This window comes from Chelmon rostratus, chromosome 19 (assembly GCF_017976325.1).
Source record: "Chelmon rostratus isolate fCheRos1 chromosome 19, fCheRos1.pri, whole genome shotgun sequence".
In the NCBI taxonomy this organism is placed as follows: Eukaryota; Metazoa; Chordata; class Actinopteri; order Chaetodontiformes; family Chaetodontidae; genus Chelmon; species Chelmon rostratus.
This window is the reverse complement of record NC_055676.1, coordinates 7,778,415-7,801,245: the sequence shown is the minus strand read 5'-3', so window position 1 is coordinate 7,801,245 and position 22,831 is coordinate 7,778,415. Positions and strand designations below refer to the sequence as shown.

Here is a 22,831-nt window from a genome sequence, read left to right as displayed (position 1 = left end):
CAGACACACATGCTGCCTCTGTATTACGGATTTCAGGACAATAAAATAAGACACGTATGAAACACATTTAGCAGCTAGATTATCACCTGGTTGTCATTGTATGACACTGAAAGAAAAAAGGAATCAATCATTTAATTCTCTGAATATTTCATTGTCTTGATATTTGTTTCAGGGTCGCTTAGGAAATAAGAAGTGCAAACACTGCCTCTCCTTCAGCTTAGGATCACTTTTGATGGTATCTGTGTCAGCAGAGACCTGCATTTAAGCACTGGCTTCTCCCATGTGGCAATAAGCGATGTCCTCAGTTGACCTGATCTCATTTGTCTGTGTCAGAAACAAAGCTCATTTCAGGACATGTCTTGAATCAAAGTACATCTTAAAAACAACAACAACAACATTTTAAGATCAAGGCATTTAACAAAAGTCTGGAAAGCAAAAAGAACCAGATTAAAAAAAAAAAAAAAAAAGGGTGTTGCGGAAGCTGTTTCCTGAGTCATGACAGTTAAGGCCACAAGATCCGACTGTTATGAATCATGATGGACCAACGTTTAGTTAGAGTTCAGCAACTCTCTTTGCATTTATAGTTATATTATGTATTTCGAAAGTGTTACATTATGTGGTTTCATGTGGATCAATAACTATATTTATTCTTAAAGCTGACCTACACCTTTGTTTGTCTCCAATTACATGCACTGCAGTCGAGAGGTATTTACTCTGCTCCAAACCACAGCCACTAGCTTTGTTTGCGTGATTAGTCATTTAGTAACAGCTGAGGCCCAAGAGCGACCGTCAGACCTCTGCTCAACCCTCTGAATGAAACCGTCAGAGCTGATTTTATTATATGGGTGTGTTCGAGCTGCTACACTGTCATTGACACCTGACTTTCGTTATTAGTGACCTTTCAGAACACGTGAGACATCACCGCAAGCTAAACCTTGTAGCTAAGCAGCTCCCGGTCACTGCAGTTGTTTTGGACAAGGCTGACACGGAGCAAACACAGCGTATTATGGACATACACATTTCCAAGGGTTTTAAGTGTCGAGGGTGACCTTTCGTTTTACATTCAACAATAACAGCTGCCGATGGCCAGGGGCTTTAAGAGAACTATGTCAGGACAACAGGCGTCAAACTTGCTGTCTCCAATGAGCCAGTGCTAAAAATTTGAAACTAAGAAACAACAAACACATATTCAAACCATGAATTATTTCTTCTTCTTGGCTGCCACAAACACAATTTCCCTGGAATGTGCATACATGCTGACCATGTTGTGTTTACAGCAGCAGCACTGTCACAACCAGAACACACAACTATTTTAGTCAGAAATCAGGAGCAGCATCAGTGAAAGAAAGCAGAGAATTGATATGTTTGTTCTTTTTTCATTATCGATTCATCTATTGATAATTGATTTATCTGTACAGTGCTAAGAAACGCATTGAAAAAATTGCTCATTTTGTTCAACCAACAGTCCAGAACCCAATAACATTTGGCTTGCAATGATATAAAACACAGAAAATCAGCAAATCCTCGCACTGGACAAGCTGAAACCAGAGAATGTTGGACATTTTTGCTTGAAAAATGACGGTTTTCTGCCAACAGACCGACTAATAAATGAAACATGTACATTCCAGCCTTAAAAACAATTGCTGTGTGTACATTTTGTGGCAAATAGTTCCCCATGATTATTCCCATCATAAGTCATTCAAAAGTACAGTAAGGCTTTAAACAGACTTAATTTCCTGGAGACTTGTCCTAATCCTAACCATAATCACTTCTTGCCTAACCCTTACACTAACCTTAACCTAAACATAAACACTGACCCAAAAATCAGATTTTTGAGGACATGGCTTTTGTCCCTAGTTGGACAAGTTCTTCCCAGTTAACTAGTATTTAGTCTGACAAGTGTCCTCAAAAGTAGCCCATATCAGAAACACAAACACACACGCAGGTTCGCCTCTATATATGGACTCTAAAAGACATAATCTGCACATCCTGCAATTCAGTTCTCAAAAGCATCCATCAAAACCACATCCTGTTTGTCTGCAGTCTTTAAGATTATAATGCCTTTTTACTTTCTATATTTACAACAAAGTTTTTCTATTAAATTCTCCATTGGATTAACGTGGTTGAAATTAAAGTTAAAGCCGCAGTAATACATGTTTTGGCCTCTTGGGTCAGAATTATCCACAGCTAGCAAAGAAAACACATTTTTGAGAATAAATCTCTGGCTCGTGCTGCTATGTGTTCTACTTTCTTTACCGGTTAGTCGCCAAATTTATCTGTCTGCTGTTTGGTGCAGACAAAAGTGGAGTATGGTGGTGTTTATCAGCGCCGGTATGCTAAAAACAGCTGCCTGCTGCTGGAAATGGAAGCTGCGAGCCTCAAAAGGACATTCATTATAGCTAAAAACAAAAAAGGAGGACAAAAAGAGACTCAAGGATTCTACCAGTGCATGCCTGCGTTCACACATCATACAGTCTTAAGTGTGTTAATATTAAAACATTGATCAGTGCAGCTTTCATCAATCAAGCTTTCAAAATCAAGGTTGGGCAGATTATCTATGCACCACGTGGGCCTGCAAGATCACATTGCATAACATTTCACAACAAACCAATATAACCATAAACCATAAACTCATCGTCCAGCTGACAAGTGTTTTGTCCTCAGTTTCTTTGTTAGTACTATTCAGTGTTTTGTCCCACTTCCATGCAGGAGTGACATCTTCTGTGCTAATTCATTTTACACAGCATAGGAAGTGGGACAGTGCTTTAGAGGAAGGAAGCAGAGGAGTGATCTGGGGTGTGTCTGTGCTTATCAGGGGCAATGAGACAGAATCCTCTTATAATAGACCTAAATAACCAGCCGTGGGGTTAGGCTGGGTGTTTGTTATGAAGGTCAAAGGATAGTTATTATTAACATGACTAAGTCCAAGGGAAGAGGGAGCAGGTGGTGCGAAAATTTTCCAGCTGACAGTGCCACTTCCACGGGCCCATTACACTGACTGACGAAGTACATGTGGATCGATGCCACCCAGCCACACTGAAGGGCAGCAGAGCGAATGGACTCACTCTGAGTCACCGTTATTCTCCCTCAGTAATCATGTGTCATGTTCCTCATTTCAGGACAAAAGACACCAAAGTCAGAGGGATTAAAAAACCTTTGTTCTTCAGCTAAAGATCATTTATTCAAACAGTGTCATCAAGCAATTATAACAAGCAAGTCTAAAAGGACAATACAAACTGAAGACAGAAATCTAGTACTCCAAAATATCTAATGAAGCAGTAATTAATCACAATAAAAAGGTGTATGTTGAAAAGTCATGGCAACCAATCAAACCACACCTCTAAAAACGGGAGGAAGCCCCTGGCAGAACATAACTGATTGTTTTGACATTTTGCCATAATACTATTACCACAATAAATGCTTCAAAACTAAATGTATTATTATTTTTATTGTTATCACTATTACTACTAGTAGTAATAACATTAGTAGCAGTGGCACCAGTATGAACAGCAGTCGTTATCTGTTGCAGTAGTAGTAGTGGTAACAGTTGTAGCGATATTAAAACTTGCAGCTGCTGCAGTGGGAGTAGAAGTATCAGTAACAGCAGTAGTAGCAGTACCAGTAGTAGCAGTTGCCTTAGGAGCAGCAACAGTAGTAGCAGCAGTAGTAGCAGTTGCCACAATAGCAGTAGCATTAGAAGTAGCACTAGAAGTGACAAGTAGTAGTACTAATAGTAGTACTAGTAGCAACAGTAGTAGCAGCAGTGCAAGTAGAAGTAGTAGTTGCAATAGTAGTAGTATTAGTAGCAGATGTAGTGATGGTGAAATACCATTCATGATTACATTTAAAACAATAGACCTTTATTATTTACTGGGATCTATTTGGAGGCTGATGTGTAAAACCCAGATGTGTCAGACCTCTGGTTTCAGTGCAGCTCTTGTGTTTTTCAGACAGATCTCTTATCAGTCCCCCTTGAGGCTGTGATGTCATGATTTACTCAGGGCCTGAGTCTAGACAGTCATGCAGGGACGTCTTCATGAGGCAGAACACCGAGGTACTCACACTGCATCCATTGATTTGTGCTGTATCCATTTCATCACAGGTTTCTTAAGATAAACAGTGTTTGCCTTAAGGAGATCAGATGAAGTCACAATAGTGACGAATACACTGCTAAAACAGTGTCCCTGAGTCATCCAACATACCCACTGTCAGTTCCTGTGCCTGCTGATCCCTCCCAGAGTGTTACCTCAACCACACAAACCCTCACCTAACCATAATCTACACATTAACTTTCCATTTTGCTGAGCACATGCTCTTCTATAGCAACAGCAGTTACACTCAGAAAATGAGAATGAAGAACCAACATCAAAGAATCAAGGATTAAGGTCCTACTTAAGATACAGGTTTAGAGGTTTGTAGAAAGGATTAAGTGTTTTGATTTTAGTTGACACTTCAGATTATTCAATGAGACCACTGTAATCAGGTTTGGGGTTCCTGAAGCGTCACCAAGACACTGTAGCAGGTTACAGACATACTCCACAGATTACTTACTAAAGTCACATTAAAAATGAATGGTCAAGATCTAAGACGATGCAGTTTTCAGGGGTCTAAAATCTTATTTTATTTGTCATTTTCTTATGGCGCTTACTTCAAAAAGTATTTTATTTACCACTTTCATATGCGGTATAGCAGTGATGCTGCTGAAAGAAAACAGTCAAATAAAGACTGACTGGCATGTGAGGTGCATGGTATTTGGAAATATGACTCATGCTATACAGTCTCTCGAAGTGTATGATTCAACTTCTTCTCATGGTGTAGTGTTACAAAAACAAAAATGACAATAAATTGTATCACTGAATCACAATACTTGAATCACATTACTAAAGACTCACATTACATATCGAATCAGCACCCGTCACGGTAGTTTTTCAACATTTACCGTCTGAAGCTTGAGATAAGATAACCCTGATAGTATCACTGGGGTTATTGTTTCAGACTTCAGACATCTCCCTTCACAGCCACAGAAAAGTGTTTTCACTTCCTGAATAGTACTTTAAGTTTATACATGAATCTACTCAATCAAGGCTTAGCTAATGTAACCGTTTCTGCCCATATGATCCATATTCTGAACTGAAGAACTGACCCCACATTCTCTTATATTAACAAAGAAAAATGATTCTTTATGTTAGAATGGTTAATCCAAGTGACATTTAGACTAACAACTAAAGTCAAAAGGATTTGCTTGAAAAAAGTGAATCTAACTGCGTGATTCACAAACCACAACTTTTAAATACAAGATTAAAAACAACACAATTTAGAAAGCACAAAGTGTGTGCATGTGTTTGTGTGTGTGTGTGCATATACACACGCCTGTGGCCAGCTTCCTGCGAACCTAAGGGGATGTGTAGTCTTGTTTACATAAAGCCGGTGGTTTGTATTACCACAGATGATGATTGGGTTACAGTGAATGTTTGTGTTTCTGCTTTACTGAAAAGTAAGATGAGATCCACTGCTGTCGTCTGAGATAGAAAAGAACCACACATCTATAGTCTCATTTACACATGCAACTGTTTGAAAGTCTACTTAGATATACAGTGAAGATGGAGCTAAATGAGACTACAAACAGGCAAGATGACAGAACAAATGGACTTTCACTCAAAGTGATTCAGTTCCTGTTAAACTTGCTGCTACAAAACCTAATTTTTTTTAGGCATGTACAGTCACCACGACTACACATTTTATTTTTGAGTGTTGGAGAAGTAAACTGTCAATACAGGTATGTCCCCCATGAGAAAAAGTGTCCATACAAGCTGAGTCCAAATAACATCATAACATCATCTCCTGTATCAGGGGACTATACATGCATTTATGAGCCAGGAGGCTGACCAAGACAGAAGAACCAAAGATACAGGCTGGCTACGCCCGCTACCACAAATCTATAACTCATCACCAATAACACAGAGGGATCCCCTGCTTCTCAGTGAGGGTGTTTTCTGTCAGTATCCCAAATCTGTAGCAGAAAACACAGTTTTTATAAATGACAGAAATGTTTTCATTGATCATGCAGCTATGCCACGTCTATGCATGGAAACTAGAAACAAAATCAATTCACAAAATGTCAAGAAAGGAAATATTCTTACACCTATTGTACTTATTAAAACAGAAAAATACAGTTGTACAGCTTCTGAATTAAAGTTTCTCTCTTTCACTGAGCTTAACATCTTAACTGCCATGTTAACTCATCGTCACCAGAAACAAACAACAGTCTTTCCACTGGTCAAACCATCACCTACTCAGGTTTGGTCAAAATAAACCCTTAATTCACCAAGTTAGAAGTGAAATGTTCTGTCTGTACACACTGTGTTCCCCACTGCCTTTCTCTGCTCTTGATCATTCTTCAGAGGCAGACCACTAAATTAACAAAATAAATGACAAAAATCTGCCCCAAAACGGCAGCCAGATGGACTTAGTCAATCGCTGATAATCGATATATTCATCCAATCACTAGCTTCTACTAATAAAGGTTTCAACTGGGTTGTGGTCCATGTTCAACATTATGTGTAAGTAATGTGTATAAGCGGCTCATTCATGTGCTTTCATTCAAGCATCCATGACTCTGCTTTACCGACTGGCTTTGTAAGGAAGCTAATCAATGGAAATGCTGTCTAATGGTCTACATCATCAATAATAGAGTGCAGCTGAGAATTTGGCCTCTACAATATTGAGCATCTCAGAGAGCTCTATCTATTTATTAATATCCCAGTGTATTTATTTCATCATACGACTTGGTAACTGTACGCACCTGAATCACAATGCAAAGTAAATAGCCCACCAAAAAATCATCCATACAGTTCGCATGGTGCAACATCTATGTAATGGATAGCCTGTGTGGAGTATCCACACACACACACACTCAAAGGACATAAACCTTTACAGTGTGTATCATGCAGATAGTCCTTCCCAGAAAAAGACTAGCACTGCTCTTTGGTGAAATATCTGAGGACGGATTATGCTTTTCACGGTAGAGTGCACACTATGAGGGACTCATGACCAGTGAATAGAAGAGGACGGGAAAGCTGACTGGAATGGAAAACTGTTGACCATTAACTTTCTGCTGATTAACTACTTTGCACAAATAGTCCCAAATGTGTTCAAGGCAAATGTTTGGTGACTTTACTGCTCCTCTTCCTCAAACATGCTGGATCAGCTAAAAAATGTCTGTTGCTGTTTGCATTGATTAGATATTCCATTATTTGGGTAAAAATAGTTTAAAGAAAATGGCCCTTAGAGTGTACTCACTCTTAATCTGCATCATTATTATGATTCAATGTATGTGGAAATGGTTTCTCAGATGACTACCCTTGTGACACGTCATCTTCCTCAACGGTTTAATGAGACGTCCATAATCAAATAAATGCAGGAAACAGATTAAATGACGAACCTGCTCTGACTGTATTCTCTTCTCAACACACAAAAACAGGAAATTCACACGCTCACACAAAGCAGACAAGCACACATTTCCCTGCTTCAGCATAATTCCAACTGATTGATGGATTCATCAGTGGCCGTGGCTGAGAGGGGTGATGTCACTGGAGACATAATGCAGCCTCTGCATTTACAGTACATTAACGGACACGCTGAAAGCCCGAGATGGAGCCCAAGTCTCCTCCATTGGAGTACCTTCTCCCAGAAGTCAGACATCTCTGACTGAGTGACTTAAACTGGCAAAAACAACAGCACCTTGTACATGACCTCTATGCTGCACAGTGGTCTTACTCGATATGGCAGTAAATACACATTTATCAACGCAGAAGGTAGAGAAATCTTTTCCTTCTGTCAACTGAGAAAGACAAAGAGAAAACTCAACATTTTCTACCTTCAACACAGATTTAGATGTAAGAGCAGACATAATTACTGTTTTTGTCAAAAGGTGCAATTTCACACCCCAAAAAAATGTGTTGCAAATGTTTTAACTCTTTATCTTCCACTGTCCAGCCTGACAAACGCAGCACAAAACTGCTGTACTATGAAAAGATTCATGAATATGAATATGTGATGTGTGTATCGACAGATTAGATTTGCATCCTCTCTGTCACTGTCATAAAAATAACAGTCCAACTACTGCACATAATAAAGTCATTGCAAGTCAATGATTCATTGCAAGGGTCAAATATTTAATTCTTTTAACAATTACAGCAGATGGATCAACCACAACTGTGCTGGGATAAAGTGTTAAAAAAGAGGCAGCGACAGGAAGCAACACAGTCACTTGAAGTTAATGGTCCTCTTAAAATGTGTTTACATCTTTGGCTTTTGAAATGTTCATTTGGCAGTATCTCTTCACACATGTAAGAAACACTTTGACATTATGAACTTAGTATCAGCAGTCTTATTAAATGTGACGTGTGCCAGCATGCAGAGGACTGAGAGCTGAAAACTGTGTTTTTTTGCACTTCACTGCAGGTGTGAAATCTGACTTTTTACAGATTACAGAGAAATGAAACTGGAATGGACGGACCAGTAAATGCAACAGACACTATTCATGTGCTTGTAGCAGATCCAAATCCTCAGTAAACAACATCAGAATCTCTCCACATGCTCTTTTAAGCATCTCACAATACTTCCATTGAGCTGTCACTTGACTTAGAGAAGCTCTCTGACTGTCTATATGCTCGAAGGACGTGATCACAGCAGCCACCACTGCACGGTTTAATTTGGGAAGAACGCCTGGTGTCAGGTACAGACTAGCTGCATCCGTGTGACCTTACAGTGTAACAGAGCTCAGCAGGAGCACTGACCTCTGCTGTAACGCCATCTGCTTCAGGTCAGCCTGTGCATTATGGCAAATTAATCTCACTGTCTGACAAACAGGTGGAAGTGCTGCTGAATAACTTAAAACTCCATTAGTCCAAAGTGTTTCTTAAAAATATGAAATTGAGGACAAATTGCATTTTTGACTTTAATCAACAAGACCTTAAATCTATCATGCATTCTTTCAGTAACAAATAGATGTTCCTTTGCAATTTTACACACATTTAAAATCAGTGAAATGGAGCGTTGTGTCATTGTAATGTCAGCGTTGTACATTCTACAGATGCTGGACCGAACTAATGTACGATGTGAATCCGTCGCTGTAGTTTGGCACCTTTTGTCACATCCTTAATGTGTAATGAATGATCGTTGCCAGAAATCATCCTTACCATTCATACCCTTATAGCACTATCCAGAATCCATCTTTATTCGTTTACTGTCCTTGTCAATTAACATACCTCTTCGCCAGACTCCCTTTGAAAAAGTACTTTAGTTAAAGTTGATAGAAGCCCTCTATTATCAGACAAGAATCCCCCCAAGGATCCCTTACATACAATAGAGTCTTTGTGTACCTCCATGGCAACTCCAGAAGCTGCTCTCCACCTTACTAACCTACTTTGCTCCCTCTTTATGAACAATGCCCATTAGTTTGTCTGAGATGCAGGAAGCAAAAGCTTTGTATGTCCTTCCATGCCGTCAAACATGAAGAGACTTCTGAAGACGAGTACGCTTTGATAAAGCAATAAAAGTGTCTCAAACCTGTTGACGTGCTTTATTTCGGACCTTCACACAACATCCCCAAACAACGCCAAGGTTTCCTCAAAAACAATACATGGAAGCAACATGTTGCAACAAGCAGGACGTGGGTTTTAACCGACCTGGCGACCGAGCAACAGAAATGTGGCACAACAACGCGCTCCACAGCTCGTGCTCCACGGCTCGCGCTCCAGTGGAGGGTGGAAACGCTGCGTCCACTCCCAGCGCAGCACCACCAAAATCCGTGATGTGCGCACCAAATTTTTCACGGTCACAACACGAGCGGCTAAACCCAGAGAGAGACAAGCACACGGCGGTACATTCAACCCTCTGCTTTCCTTCATGTCCCCATCACGGAAGAAAAGTTTATTTACGGTCGAGGCTTGGCCGCGCGCTTCACCGAACCAGGCAGCGACAGACACGCTGGCAAGAAAAAATGTTGCTCTCCCGCTGCTGAAAACACGTTTCACGGACGCTTACCTTTGTACTGCAGCGAGTTGCTGGTTCGTATTTTCACAGTTCCGCTTATGGACTCTCCCGGACCATAAACCACCTTGTTGTTGGTAAAAGTGATATCAAATTCTTGAAGCTTCCCCATGACTCCGCTCCGCTACTCCGCCGCTCTGCGTCTTCGAAAGCAGCGACGAGGCGATGCTGCGCTCACCTGCTGCCGCGAGCCCCCCCTTAGAGACCGATGACGTCACTTTCACTACCCATTGAAAGTCACGGGGAGGGATGAGAAGTGATCCAGCTCGTGGTTTATGGACTCTTCTGTTTAATGATAAAATTCAAGTCATATCTCAGTTCAAGTCATCCAAAGTGGATGTAAAACTTGCTTTTAACATTTTATTGCAGACCCCAAACTGGAGGCCTATAGCATCATCAATTAAACAAACAACACAAGAATAACTGTTGAAAAGGTTTACTATAAACACTGACAGATAATAAACCTTTTCACAACCTAGTTTACAAACTGGATGTCTAAGAAATTAATCTACATTGACAGCAAAAATAAGAAAGAAATAAAGAGGGTGAATTTGATTTAATGAACAGAGATACTTCAATAAATGGATAGATATCCATAAAATATGCATGTCATTCAAAATGCAATCTTTATCCTGTTATAGTTGAAAGTTGTACATAGTACTCAAGTATCTACATATAAGCATATAAGCCTAATAGTCTTCAGCGTACTGCAGGTGCAGTTTCATGTCTGACTGTGCCGTACCTTCTGAAAAAATAAAGTAGGAAGGATGTTCCCTTACACTTTCTGTGAACGATTACAACAACATTGCACATGTACTTCCAGCCCTCATGAGACCACAAGGCTATCTTTTAATACTCATGGCTGAATTAACCTGCAGGGGCGACTCGGGGGAAGTAAAGAGCTGCTGGGCCCCTGTAACACCTCCTTTGCTCTCACTCTTTGAACAATGTGGGCAGCTTTTTTCTGCTAGAATAGTAGCTGGGCCCAGATTTGCTGTGTGGTACTTTGATTAAACACAAAATGCAGGAATAAATTAAAAACTTTGCAAATATGATGGCTGCAAGGAGACTGTCTATCAAGTGTTTACCAACACCACACTCATAATTTAAGGAATTTTAATCTGCATACCTGCATTTTTATGTAAGACGTCCAATACTCAAAACATAACCTAAATTAGCATGTCTCACAGTACCTTCCATAACTTCCCATCTCTGTGCATACTTCCTGTCTCTGAAAGTACTTCCTGTCTCTGACTGTACTTCCTGTCTGATTGTGCAGCATCAGCTGCTGAGGCAGATCTGACAGTTATGTTGGCTGTGGTGCATAAAGAGCTCACAGTAAGAGGTTACAGTTCTCATACTGGAGCTTTAACATGTTGCATTTACCAGGAGACAAAAAAAAATGACATGAAACACACAGAGACAGACACAATAATTCTCTCTCCTCTCTGTCTCTCTCCCTGCCTTAATTTCACAAGGCTACTAATATTCCTGGTAAATGCTCTGAGACAGATGTTTCCATGACAACAGACAAACACTATGGTTGCCAAGTTACTGCCTGTATCCATGGAAATCTGGTATGCGGTGGCATCTGATCAGGTCTAAAGAATCCCTCTTTTTTGTTTACTCATGTTGCAAAAACCTCCCTTCAAACAGCTTGAATAATGAGTCAGTTTGACGCTGCGAGGCAGAAAGTGAGAGGATTGTATGTCAGGAAGTAACAGGAAAGATGTTAACACCATATGTCAAGTACACTGAGCATCAGGCTGAGGTGAATCCATGCCAGTGCTGAGCTTATACAGCAGCCTCATTCATCTCTTCTCTGCCTGCAAGCATCTTATGTGTTGTTCTTTTTTGTGGGTTAATGCTTTCAAACCACGTCTCACTCATCCCTTCTTAAAGTGCATAGATGGCTCCGCTCTGTTGTGACACTGACCTTTTCTCAGATGGTCCTGACTGGTGAATTACAATTGTTTAAATGTACAATCATGGCGAGACACCGTGACAGGAGAACTATGCCAGTGGCTCCACCAGGTGGACATTTGCCAGAAGCCATTGACATCTGGTACAGCACTGTAGTGGGTTTGTCCAGATGATTGTTGGTTTGTTTGTTTTTATCTGATAGACACAGTAGCAAGATGGAAGTAATAACTGTGTGATACAGACAAACAGCAAACAAATACCTCAAAATTAATTTGTACTCTAATCAAATAATGTTGGTATCGCAATTGGTACTTTAAAAGACACTGTCTGAATAATTTGTGATGTCAATATGATGGTCATACAATAAGAATAAATTCACTGTTGAATCTGTTAGGCTTGAACACTGAAAAAGCCTTAAAAACTTTAAAAAGACAACATTTAAAATATATCCCAGAATTAAGATATTCAAATCTCATACAGTATTAAATCCTCTATTACACTGGTATTGTATTCAGTTATTGCACAAATGTACCTTTAACCTTGTGTGTTCTTGATTTTAAAAAAAATCTAGTATTATGCAAACAAATGAACACATTACCACTGTCTTTATTTCACTTCACCCAAAACACATATGACATTTTAAGAAGTGATGATTCATGAATACATATATTTTTGCATTCTCAGATATACTTTACAGCTTGAGAGTGAAGAGGCAGACAGGACAATGGGGGGAGAGAAGGTGGTATGACATGCAACAAAGGTTGTCAGCTGGAATTGAACTGGCCATGTTGGAGTTATGCAGCATTAAATATCTCAGACAATAAGAAGCAACATTAATTTTTGCAACAGTATTTCCAGCTCTAACAAAGCTGCTGTACCAAATATTCTATCAATTTCTAATTTTTACAGTCTGTTACAGTACTGGAGAATTAGCTGTCATGTGAACATGGTTTTATATATATATATAGAAAGAGCAATAAATATTGAATCTACACAGAACCTCAAGCAGATGGATATTTCTATAAATTGTGACATAGTAGGTACCTTCCTCCTACTTCTTCTCTTCTTCATCCTCTAAATCAAGCAGGCAGGTCCTTGTGATGGCCCCTGTCACGGCGTACGGGTCGCAGTTTGCTGAAGGGCGGCGATCCTCAAAGTAGCCTTTCTTGTCATGGCCTACCTGGCGAGGGATGCGGATGCTGGAGCCTCGGTTGGCCACTCCGGCAGAGAATTCGTTGATGCTGGAGGTTTCATGGAGGCCCGTGAGGCGCCTCATGTTGTCCTGCCCTCCACGTGGGTCATACACACGGATGTGCTCTGCATGTTTCTTACTCAGCCTCTCGATGGCCTGCTCGATGTATCTGTGAGCAGTGGAAAGAAGAGTTGAGGGTTGGAAGGTTGCTGCCGTGACTGTCTGTGGATAAATGTTGTCTACTTAAAAGCTAAAATGATCTAAGTTTCAGAACTTCATGAGACAGTGGGTTCATACATAGAAACTAAATAAGTATAATGACACTGCTTATTGACAGTAACTTAGTCCATATTTTTCTAATGTTTAAACTTGCAGGGTCGAACACCAAAAAATGGTAGCTACGTCTGGTTATCACGTTTTTCCTGTGACTATAACCTGCAGATGCAAAGCAAGTAATTGGCATTAATCTGGAGTCATTATTCCGGCCATTGGATGAATATAAATCAAATATTCACTCTCCTCTTAGCTCTGTTTTTGGTCTCCACCAACACCTGAGGGAAATGTCTGACTCCTTGGCTTCTAAATGCTCCCCTGTGTTCCCCAGCTACAGTTGCTAACTTTGTCTGCCTGCCCTCTGGTGGTGGCATGGTGCCATACAGTTGGTTTTTAGAGCTCTTTCTCTTTCCTGTTGCTCATGCTAAGCTTGAAACAAATCAGTGAAACTGGATGCAAGAAAAACAAAACTATGATCTGACAGGTGCTATAAAGCTCTGTAGAGCAAAGGGAAACTGCAGAGTCAGGTGATAATTCTCTGACAGTTTAACACTAGGGCTGAAACCTTTCAGGTACTAAATATGCAACCCATTGTTAACGGAGAAGTATTGATTAGTGTGTAAAACATACATACATTAAAAAGCTTTGAGTTTTGTCTTGAAAGACAATGTAATTTAGGGATTACCTGAAAAAATACATAATGTAAAAGGTGTCATTGCACAAATTCAATCCGGTGAAAATCATTATATCCTTTTATCACTGCAACAATGAGTTATGGTCAAGTTAAGGACACAAAGAGTAAAGTACAAGTGCATTACACTTGGAGGTTTTCTTCATGCCAGTCATCAATTGTATTTGTAAGTTGTAAGTTAAAAACAGCTATGTTACTGAATCAAACAAAATGCTCAAATTGTAAGCATGATTCAATGTTTAATACATTTTTTTTTGACAAAGTGTTTTATTAATATTCCATCAACTGGGATAATTCAGTCCTAAATGATCAAGTGTGTCACCACTTAATATGATGAATTACTGAAGTTTCACAGGAAGTATTAACTCACTTCAGTCCACCTTCTTCCCTCATCTGATTGGTGCTGACGTTCGTGTGGCAACCGGCACCGTTCCAGTTGCCCTTCATTGGTTTGGGGTCCAGTGTTGCAACAACCCCAAAATCTTCACACACACGATGCAGCAGGAAGCGTGCAACCCACAGATGGTCTCCCATCTGAATGCCCTCGCAAGGACCCACCTGGAACTCCCACTGGAGTTAGAGGCAGAGGAGCAGAAATAAAGATGTTGTAGAGGAGGAGTGACAAACGAAAATGTACAAAGAGCAATAATTTGTTCTAGATGGATAGTCCTGCCAATGTGAAAACAGTTTCTATCCACTGTGCTTTAGAATTAGAGTGACGCTTACCTGAGATGGCATAACTTCAGCATTGGTTCCACAGATTTTGACCCCTGCGTAGAGGCAGGCCTTGTAGTGGCACTCCACGATGTCCCGTCCATAAGCATTTTGTGCCCCCACCCCACAGTAGTAAGGTCCTTAAAGTGGATGACATGGCGGGAAGCTTGTTAAGACAGAATTTGAAACTCTTTTTTGTAGCATTTATAAAGGGTCTATGAGTTGTAATTTATTGACGGTTACTGAAAAATGTTAATGCCTAGAAATCAACATTAACTCATTATAATCTAAACTTTTGTGCATGCATGTTGTTAAAAAAATCTTTTGGCTTCTCCAACATAACTTACTTACTTCGTGATGTTTTTCACAAGTGACTTGTTACTGCTCTGTTCGGTAAATACTTGTTAACTATCAATAAGCATTTCTTTACAACTTATAAAGCCTTTAGAAAGTATGCCTTATCAAACAGCAGTGCCCTTTTTCACTATTTAAAGATTAAAAAACATTTTATTTATACATCACTGTTGATTCACCTTGGGGTGCTGGGTATCCATTTAAGGGCCAACTAAAAGGATGTCCATCTATTCCCAAGAGCGTGTACTCCTGCTCCATGCCAAACCAAATGCAGTGCTCTTTAACCTTCTCCATGATTTCGTTGCAGCTCACTCGATGGTTAGTTTCTAGACAGTAAAAGACAAAAATCAGTAAAGCTCGTTTGTCCTGTCCTTACTGAATAGCACTGTGACAGCAAACTTAAAGCAGAAATGTGAGAAATATACCTGCAGGCAAACGGTTGTATTTGAGGACCTCACAGAGGACCAGTTTGTTGGGGTCGAAGGTGAATGGGTCCCTGAACATGCGGACTGGAATGAGGTACATGTCACTGTTGGAGCCTTCGGCCTGGTATGTGCTCGAGCCATCAAAGTTCCACTCGGGGATATCTGACAATATAAATTCACCCAAAAGATCATCGCCAAAACATCCCTTTCGAAGAATTCCGAATTGCATTTGTGCAAGTCTGTGTACTGTGGAGCCTGAAGTGCTCACAGACTGTTTCAGCTTCGATGTGATTGACACAAATTGACTGGAAGAACAGGAAATGAGTAAATATGACGGAAGACAGAATAAGATGAGGGACATTTTTATGAGTTCTTGTGCTGATGGGTAAACTCTGAATGTGTAACTCTGAAAATAGAACTGCAGAGTGCTGAACAGTCACAAATATTTATTCTCCAGCTAAGCCTACATATCACCAGGATGCTCTTACACCTGTGTTGTGTACAATGTGCAACTCACCCTTTCCATGATGGTCCTCCCTGACAACAGAGCTGTACAGTTAAATAATATTTATTCCTGAATATTTCTTTCATTCGTGGACAAACAGCCCTCAACAAACCTGTCAAATGCTTCGAGCATCCTGTAATCGATGCCCTCTGATGATCTCTGATGATCCTCATGAAGGATCGAATCAATTGTTTGAACCCTTTAACAAACTAATTCCATGCTCATTTTACCTTTATCATGATATGAAAAGTGTAAAGTTTAGACACCAGCTGAAAACTGACTCCAAACATACAAACAATATTCCCTTTTAACTGCAACTCACCCCGAAAAATGAAAATCAAGAGGCCATTTACCTTCTATGCTTGTTGGCTCACTGTCCAGGGTCCGGGTCTTGTTGCGAAGTCCCTCTCCGGTGCCGTCGATCCAGATGTAGGTAACCTGGCACTTCCCCCCCTGAGACAGGTTCATGTACTGTTGGCGCACAGCCTTGTTGAGGCAGGAGCTGGATGACACCGACGCCATGCTCACCTTTAATCACAGAGGCGGAATATAATGCCAAGGTTACGTTTTCATTACAGTATGGAAACATGTCAGCTCCAGTGTTTATGTCCTGGGTTTTCTATTCATTCATGTTCCAGACTGGATTAGTCACTTCTTTAGCATCACAGGCCAACTTTCTATTTTCTTTTATTTCTCTTTTTGATTTCCTTTAATCCTCCAGCTTCTTTTCTGTCTTTCTTTACTCCCTTTCCTTCTTCAACCAGCCTGCATGAAAATACCACAGCTGGAGCTACAAGGTTTTCAAATGGAAGTGAAACTGAGCTCTTCTTTACAGTAGGTCCGCAGCACCTTTAGGGTCATGCTACATTTCTCTTTCATTATATCAGTCTGGATTAACTCAGCTGGTTTTATGTTTGGTTGGGATTGAAACTTTTTCAGTCACAAACACTCTCAAAAGCAGAAAGTCTGAAATACAGACACACAAACACCCACAAAAAAAAAAAAAGGATTGATGATTAAAAACAATACGCTGAGAGCAACAGTGAATGCTGTCATGCTGTACACCTGGGCACTAATGTTCATAGGCAGCTAATCTGACATGTGCCTGTGCTGATTTCTTTTATCAAGCATAATTGCAGTGTTCCACAAAAACGGACCCTTTTCAGAATCTTACTTATACCTTTTACTAACTCATTTTTTGTCCCGGCAGCTCGAGGTGTGTCACAGGTAATGAATGAGCAAACGTAGCCGCTATTGCATCAGAATCTGCATCATTTGATGTTGGCTTACCGTTGATGTAAGGATAAAAAAAAGCAGATCCACGAGTTAAATTGGGGGCCCGTATTTATCAGAATACACTATCTTGTTTAAAAAGATCACATTAAATACAACACACAGAAAGATACTTACCGTGTTCAAGGTGGCTTCAAGTGTAGTCAAGTGTGTAAAAGACAACCGAGTCGCTCAGTGTGTGACCTGCCTAAACCTGTTTGCTGTATTTAACTGGAATGCAGATCACCACGCTGGTGACATGGGCTGTACGTAAAATGACATTTCAAAGGAGGTGTGTATAGGTGTGTGTTTACGTGTGTTCGAGTTATGCTTTCATTGAACAGAGTGTGATGCTTTCATTAGACAAAGTCTACTTTCATAGACTTTAAGCAAAACCAAAATTGTGACGATATTGGAAACGTTGCTGCACCTCTCCTGTTGAGACAAGAACAATTCAAACAGTAGACACATTCAATCCATACTTTTCATTGTCAGCATTACAGGTAACCTCCCCCAGCTGCCCATTACGTCCTCTATACATTACAACAGACAAACAAACCAAAACAATTAGTCAATCAAACCATTGCACAGGTATAGTTGAGACGGATGTAAACTCCTATGAGGAATAGTAATGACCGCCCACCTGTGCCACGGAGGCCATCTGCTGATAGTGTCTGACTGTTGTTTGCTGAGCTGAGAGTCTCGCAGCTCAGTGAACACAATTAGAGACTAGAAGCTGCTCATATGTTCAGTTTCCATCAGGTTAGCTGTCCTGAAATCAGTCAGGAGGGCAGAAATTAGACAACTCCCACAGAAACAGGGCCAGTCACACGGGACACTGTGCTGGTGTGTTGAGGTGTGTGATGTGTCCGCAGAGCCGAACAAAGACATGGCTAAGCTGCTTAAAGCACCGAGGGACCACAGAGGTCCTACGGGGACCCCCAAACAACCAAATGACAAAGTGCTGCAGTCTCTAAAAAAGATTTCAAGAATTAACAAAAATGTAACTGGACAAGAGTCTTTTAATTATGCTTCTTTTTCATTGTTACCTGACTTTGTTTCCTTACTGTATTTGGAACATGCCATTGTCATAGCTCTATGAATGGCAACATCAGTCGATTGGTCAGACCTCCACTTGGGTCCAGAATGAAATATTGCACCAGCTATTTCATGGACTGCCATGCAATTCTGTACAGATATCAGTCGTAGACTGTATGAATAGTGGACTGGGCTCCTGGGTCTAAAAAGTGAAGCCAGTGTGGAATGGCCAGCAGGCACCACTGGTTGCAAAAAGAACAGAAGTCTATAAGAAAATGACACTTCTGACTCGATTTATCTTTACCTCAGTATACATTTTCCTAATGAGGTTAAGGTCTCCATCGCTAGTTTCATGTCTTCTTCAATACAGAATGACATTCATTTTTTTAAATTATGGTCCAATTTAGAGTAAAATAGACAATAGACTTGATTGACAGGTTGCTACTATGGTGTGTATTCAGAGTTCTCAGTCAGATCCAATCAGGATAGAGTTGTAGCAGTGTATCTCCTCCACAGCTCCACCTTCTTGTCCAAATATGGTCACCTCTGGCTCCAAAAAAACAAGATGGAGACAGGTATAATGCCAAACTTGAGGCTTTAAAACATTAGTCTACAAACTGATGATTGATGTCACAGTGAGTTTACACTTGATATCCATGGACAAATCCTTGGTGGTCCTCTGACTTTTCCTCCAGCACCACCATCATGGTTTTTAGTGGAATGTCTCAACAATTATTGGAGGGATTGCTAAGAAATGTGATACAGACATTGGATTGGATGTCCCATTCAGGACAAATAACAACAACTTTGGTGATCCCCTGTGTTTTGGCATCATACTCTGTGTTTTGTGCTAATTAGTAAATGTTAGCTTGCTAACACGCTGATGGTGAACATGGTAAGCATTATAACTGTTAAACATTGTCACTGTGAATATGTTAGCATGTTTAATTAGCATTTAGCTGAAAGACCCACTGTGCCTAAGCACAGCCTCACAGAGCCGCTAGCATCACTGTAGACTCAAAGTTGATCATTCTTGTAAGTCACACTTAGGTCGTTGTCTCATATTTTGTGACTCCAACATTTTATTTATTAATGCGATATTATTGATGTTTTCTTGATTTGAGACAACATATTTTAAGTCTTAAGTCTTATGACTGAAATCATTTTTGGTGTGCTCTGCTTGGGGGTAGTTTCTAATTGATTTTAACAGACAAATATTTACTGTACAACCTTTGCAACAATAAAATTAACATTAACCTTCGGCTTAAAGTGAAGGACCTGTGTGAATCATTTTTAGGTAATGAGGTTTTCTGATTAAAGTCCGATTTAGAGTAAAATTTGATTCTGTATGCAATGTTGCTTTGTGTGCGTGTACCACTCAGTCACTGAGTGTGTTTTACCAATGCGGAAGTCAATTGAGGCTGCACATCTAATCCAGTCAAACACGTAACTCAAGTCAGCAGGTAGAAGACTGGAATTCCCAACGTTCTCTAGGATTAGAGTCACTGGATGTACAGTCAACACCCTCAGTTATCACCCTTTAATAAATATTTTTTAAATCAACCAGCAGCAGTTTATGCTGATACACGTGTATTTCCTTTTGTCATCACCAAATCTTTGGCTGTGCAACATTCCTATAATAACTAGGAATAAAAAGGAAACAGTCCACACTGCATACTGCACGCATACATTATGTAAATGGTGTTGTGATAACTCGTTCACCCTAATTGCAAAAAAAAAAACTAATGAAATGGCTCAGTGGTTAGCTAGCAGATCCCTGGTTCGATCCCGCCTGGGATCTTTCTGTGTGGAGTTTGCATGTTCTCCCTGTGCAGCGTGGGTTTTCACCGGGTTCTCCGGCTTCCTCCCACAGTCCAAAAACATGCTGAGGTTAATTGATAATTCTAAATTGTCCGTAGGTGTGAATGAGTGGTGTGCATGGTTGTCTGTCTATATGTGTAGCCCTGTGGTAGGCTGGCGACCTGCCCAGGGTGTCCCCTGCCTTCACCCGAGAGACGGCTGGGATAGGCTCCAGCCCCCTGTGACCCTGCAAAGGATTCAGCGGTGTATAGATAATGGATGGATGGATGGAGAGGTGTCTAATGTGGCAGTTTTGAGTTTATGTGTAGAGGTTTAAAGATATCCACCTATGAAACTTTCATTTGTGCTGCTCAAAACATTTGAAAAATTACATTCGTAATGTGTCTCTTCAAAAGCATTAATCCACAGACCTCCCTGTTAGCTTCTGTTGGAGCTATAAGACATAACCACGGCAGAGCTCACAAGAAGAATGTGAGCCTCATTGCACGTGAAAAAAGGTTGAACTGTCTCAATCTACAGAGGACATCTGCTGGATCCTGCACCCAAACTTTCCTTTTAGGGTGTCTGAAGGGACAGCAGAGCCACATTCATATGATCAACAGCAGCTTCTGCACCAGGTCAGTTTATCTGATTCTTTGGTTTATGACCAAATACCTGCAAAATGGATGGTTCCCATCAGCCTCACCTGTACTTACTGTTTAGTGTTAATTAGCAAGTGTTAGCACACTAACAAGCTGATGTAACATCCACCTACTCTCACGTCCTTGCCAATATTCAGAATAAACTGTTTTTTTTCTTCCCTGTATTACTCAGTCTGACATTGTGTTCATTGTAGCTGTTTGGGAATGGGGGTTATCCCCCCCCTCACCGGTTAGTAGGGACTGATCTGATATCTGTCCCATCAACATAATTTTTAGCAGGTTGCTCGGTGTAACGTAACATTTATCATGTTCATCAACAACAAATAAGGGAAGGCTCGCTGGAATGGCTTCTGCCTCTTTTTTCTGGCCTCTTTATTTGATAGTTGTCTGTTCTGAGAGACAGGCAGCAAATTGAGTTCGTTCAAGGTCAGGGACCTTGAACGATCTTGGAACATAGCAATAACATGGTGCATCTTAGACAGTTAAAAAATAAGGGAATGGCGGACACTCCTGGCTTTAAAAGGCTGTCTTAGCATTATATCCAAACAAAAAACTGTGCTTAAAACAACATTTGGGAAAGGTGCAGCTCAAAAGCAAATAGTTAAAAATAGGCGCGGATACTGATCTGATGGAGGCCTGTCATGATGATCCCTAGACTGACATGCAAATACCTTTAAACAAACATGCATTTTGGGCCTTCTTTAAATCTCATCCTCTCAGTGGTTTGGCCATCTGCTTCTTGATTTATGCCAGACTTAAAACCCTTTTGGTAAAGATGTTAAATGGTTCATATGGTTTAGAAACAGCCACAGTAATACATGGATCAGTCCTGCAGACAACAAGTTCAAACTAAGAAGTCCCTTGAAGTTTAAGTAGGAGTTATCCTCAACAAGTGTCCATCCATCTCTGGCTTCTGTCTTCATTAGGCTTTTCTTACAATGCGTCCGCTCTTCCTCAGGTCCCTCCCTCCTCTGTCAGGCCGGACCGGCTGGCTGCTCACCCTCCAGGCTCCCTGACACACCCGGACACTGAGCAGGAAGCACAGGTGATTACAACAGGAACAGCAGGAAATCACAACCTAAACAGCTTCACGAGAAGTTCCCCCACAAACCACATGACTTCAGATCATAAGAAGAATTAATTGCGTCACTTTTCCTGCAATCAAGTTGACTCCAAGTGGGTGAGCAAACACCGCTGTAAATATTCTTATTTTCCCTGAGGCAAATAATGTTTAATTTCATAATTGATTCATCTAGAGGTTATTCATCAGAACAATAGGTCAAATAAAAACTTAAGAAAATGTCAGTGAGACAACGATGAATAAAAACGCTGAAACACATGAATGCTGTCCAGATAACCTGAGGCCATCTCATTTCTTGTAAACTAGAAAACATTTCCGGAATGTTTCCGTTCACTTTTCCAACCCTGTACACATACCTTTGTGCTGCGTTGGTCTGGGGCTGTTCTTCATGATTTGGTTCAGGAACTTTAGTTCCAATGAAGGTTTTGTGTTTGTCCCTTTCCCGATGTGGAAGAACTTGACTGACCTGCATAGAGCTCTGCCTTCAACCTCACCCAACACCGACTGCGAGCCAGGACTTATCTCACATTGGGGCAACGTGTCTGATCCTCTGAAATGTTCTTTCAATGGTAATAGAACATTAAAGGACCACATCTGTCAGGCAACTCTTTGTACCTATTAATAAAACTGAAACCAGCAAGCGTTTGTGCATGTAAGTGACTGAAATATATGAAGGACTGGAGTTTTAAAACCTCCAATTTTCCATAAATGTAAATGCCAAATGCTTGGTCAGATTTTGAGTAGCCGTTGCCTGATCTAAATCCTACTTTTGATATTTTAACATTTAAATTCTCAGATTAAACATTCTAACCTCAAAACTCAAGATGGGACGTAACTGTCATAACATA

At 40.5% G+C, this 22,831-nt stretch overlaps 2 protein-coding genes across 2 annotated transcripts in view; both read right to left on the bottom strand.

Annotated features, from left to right (window-relative positions):
• The window catches only part of arrdc1b (arrestin domain containing 1b), a 35,816-nt gene extending 25,589 nt beyond the window's left edge, over positions 1-10,227 (bottom strand). Inside the window, exon 1 of the mRNA XM_041960782.1 lies at positions 10,048-10,227. Within this exon, the coding sequence (XP_041816716.1) occupies positions 10,048-10,165 (118 nt within the window). The 5' untranslated portion in view covers positions 10,166-10,227. The remainder of the gene's footprint in view (positions 1-10,047) is intronic.
• A 2,339-nt stretch (positions 10,228-12,566) lies between these two features.
• LOC121622855 (glutamine synthetase-like) lies at positions 12,567-17,626 on the bottom strand. The gene is made up of 7 exons (XM_041959885.1): positions 17,541-17,626; positions 16,484-16,658; positions 15,626-15,787; positions 15,380-15,526; positions 14,859-14,986; positions 14,503-14,702; positions 12,567-13,337 (listed from the first exon to the last, which is right to left on the bottom strand). The coding sequence occupies exons 2-7, from the start codon at positions 16,650-16,652 to the stop codon at positions 13,028-13,030; spliced, it is 1,116 nt and encodes a 371-aa protein (XP_041815819.1). The 5' UTR covers positions 16,653-16,658; positions 17,541-17,626; the 3' UTR covers positions 12,567-13,027.
• Between the last annotated feature and the right edge of the window lie 5,205 nt (positions 17,627-22,831).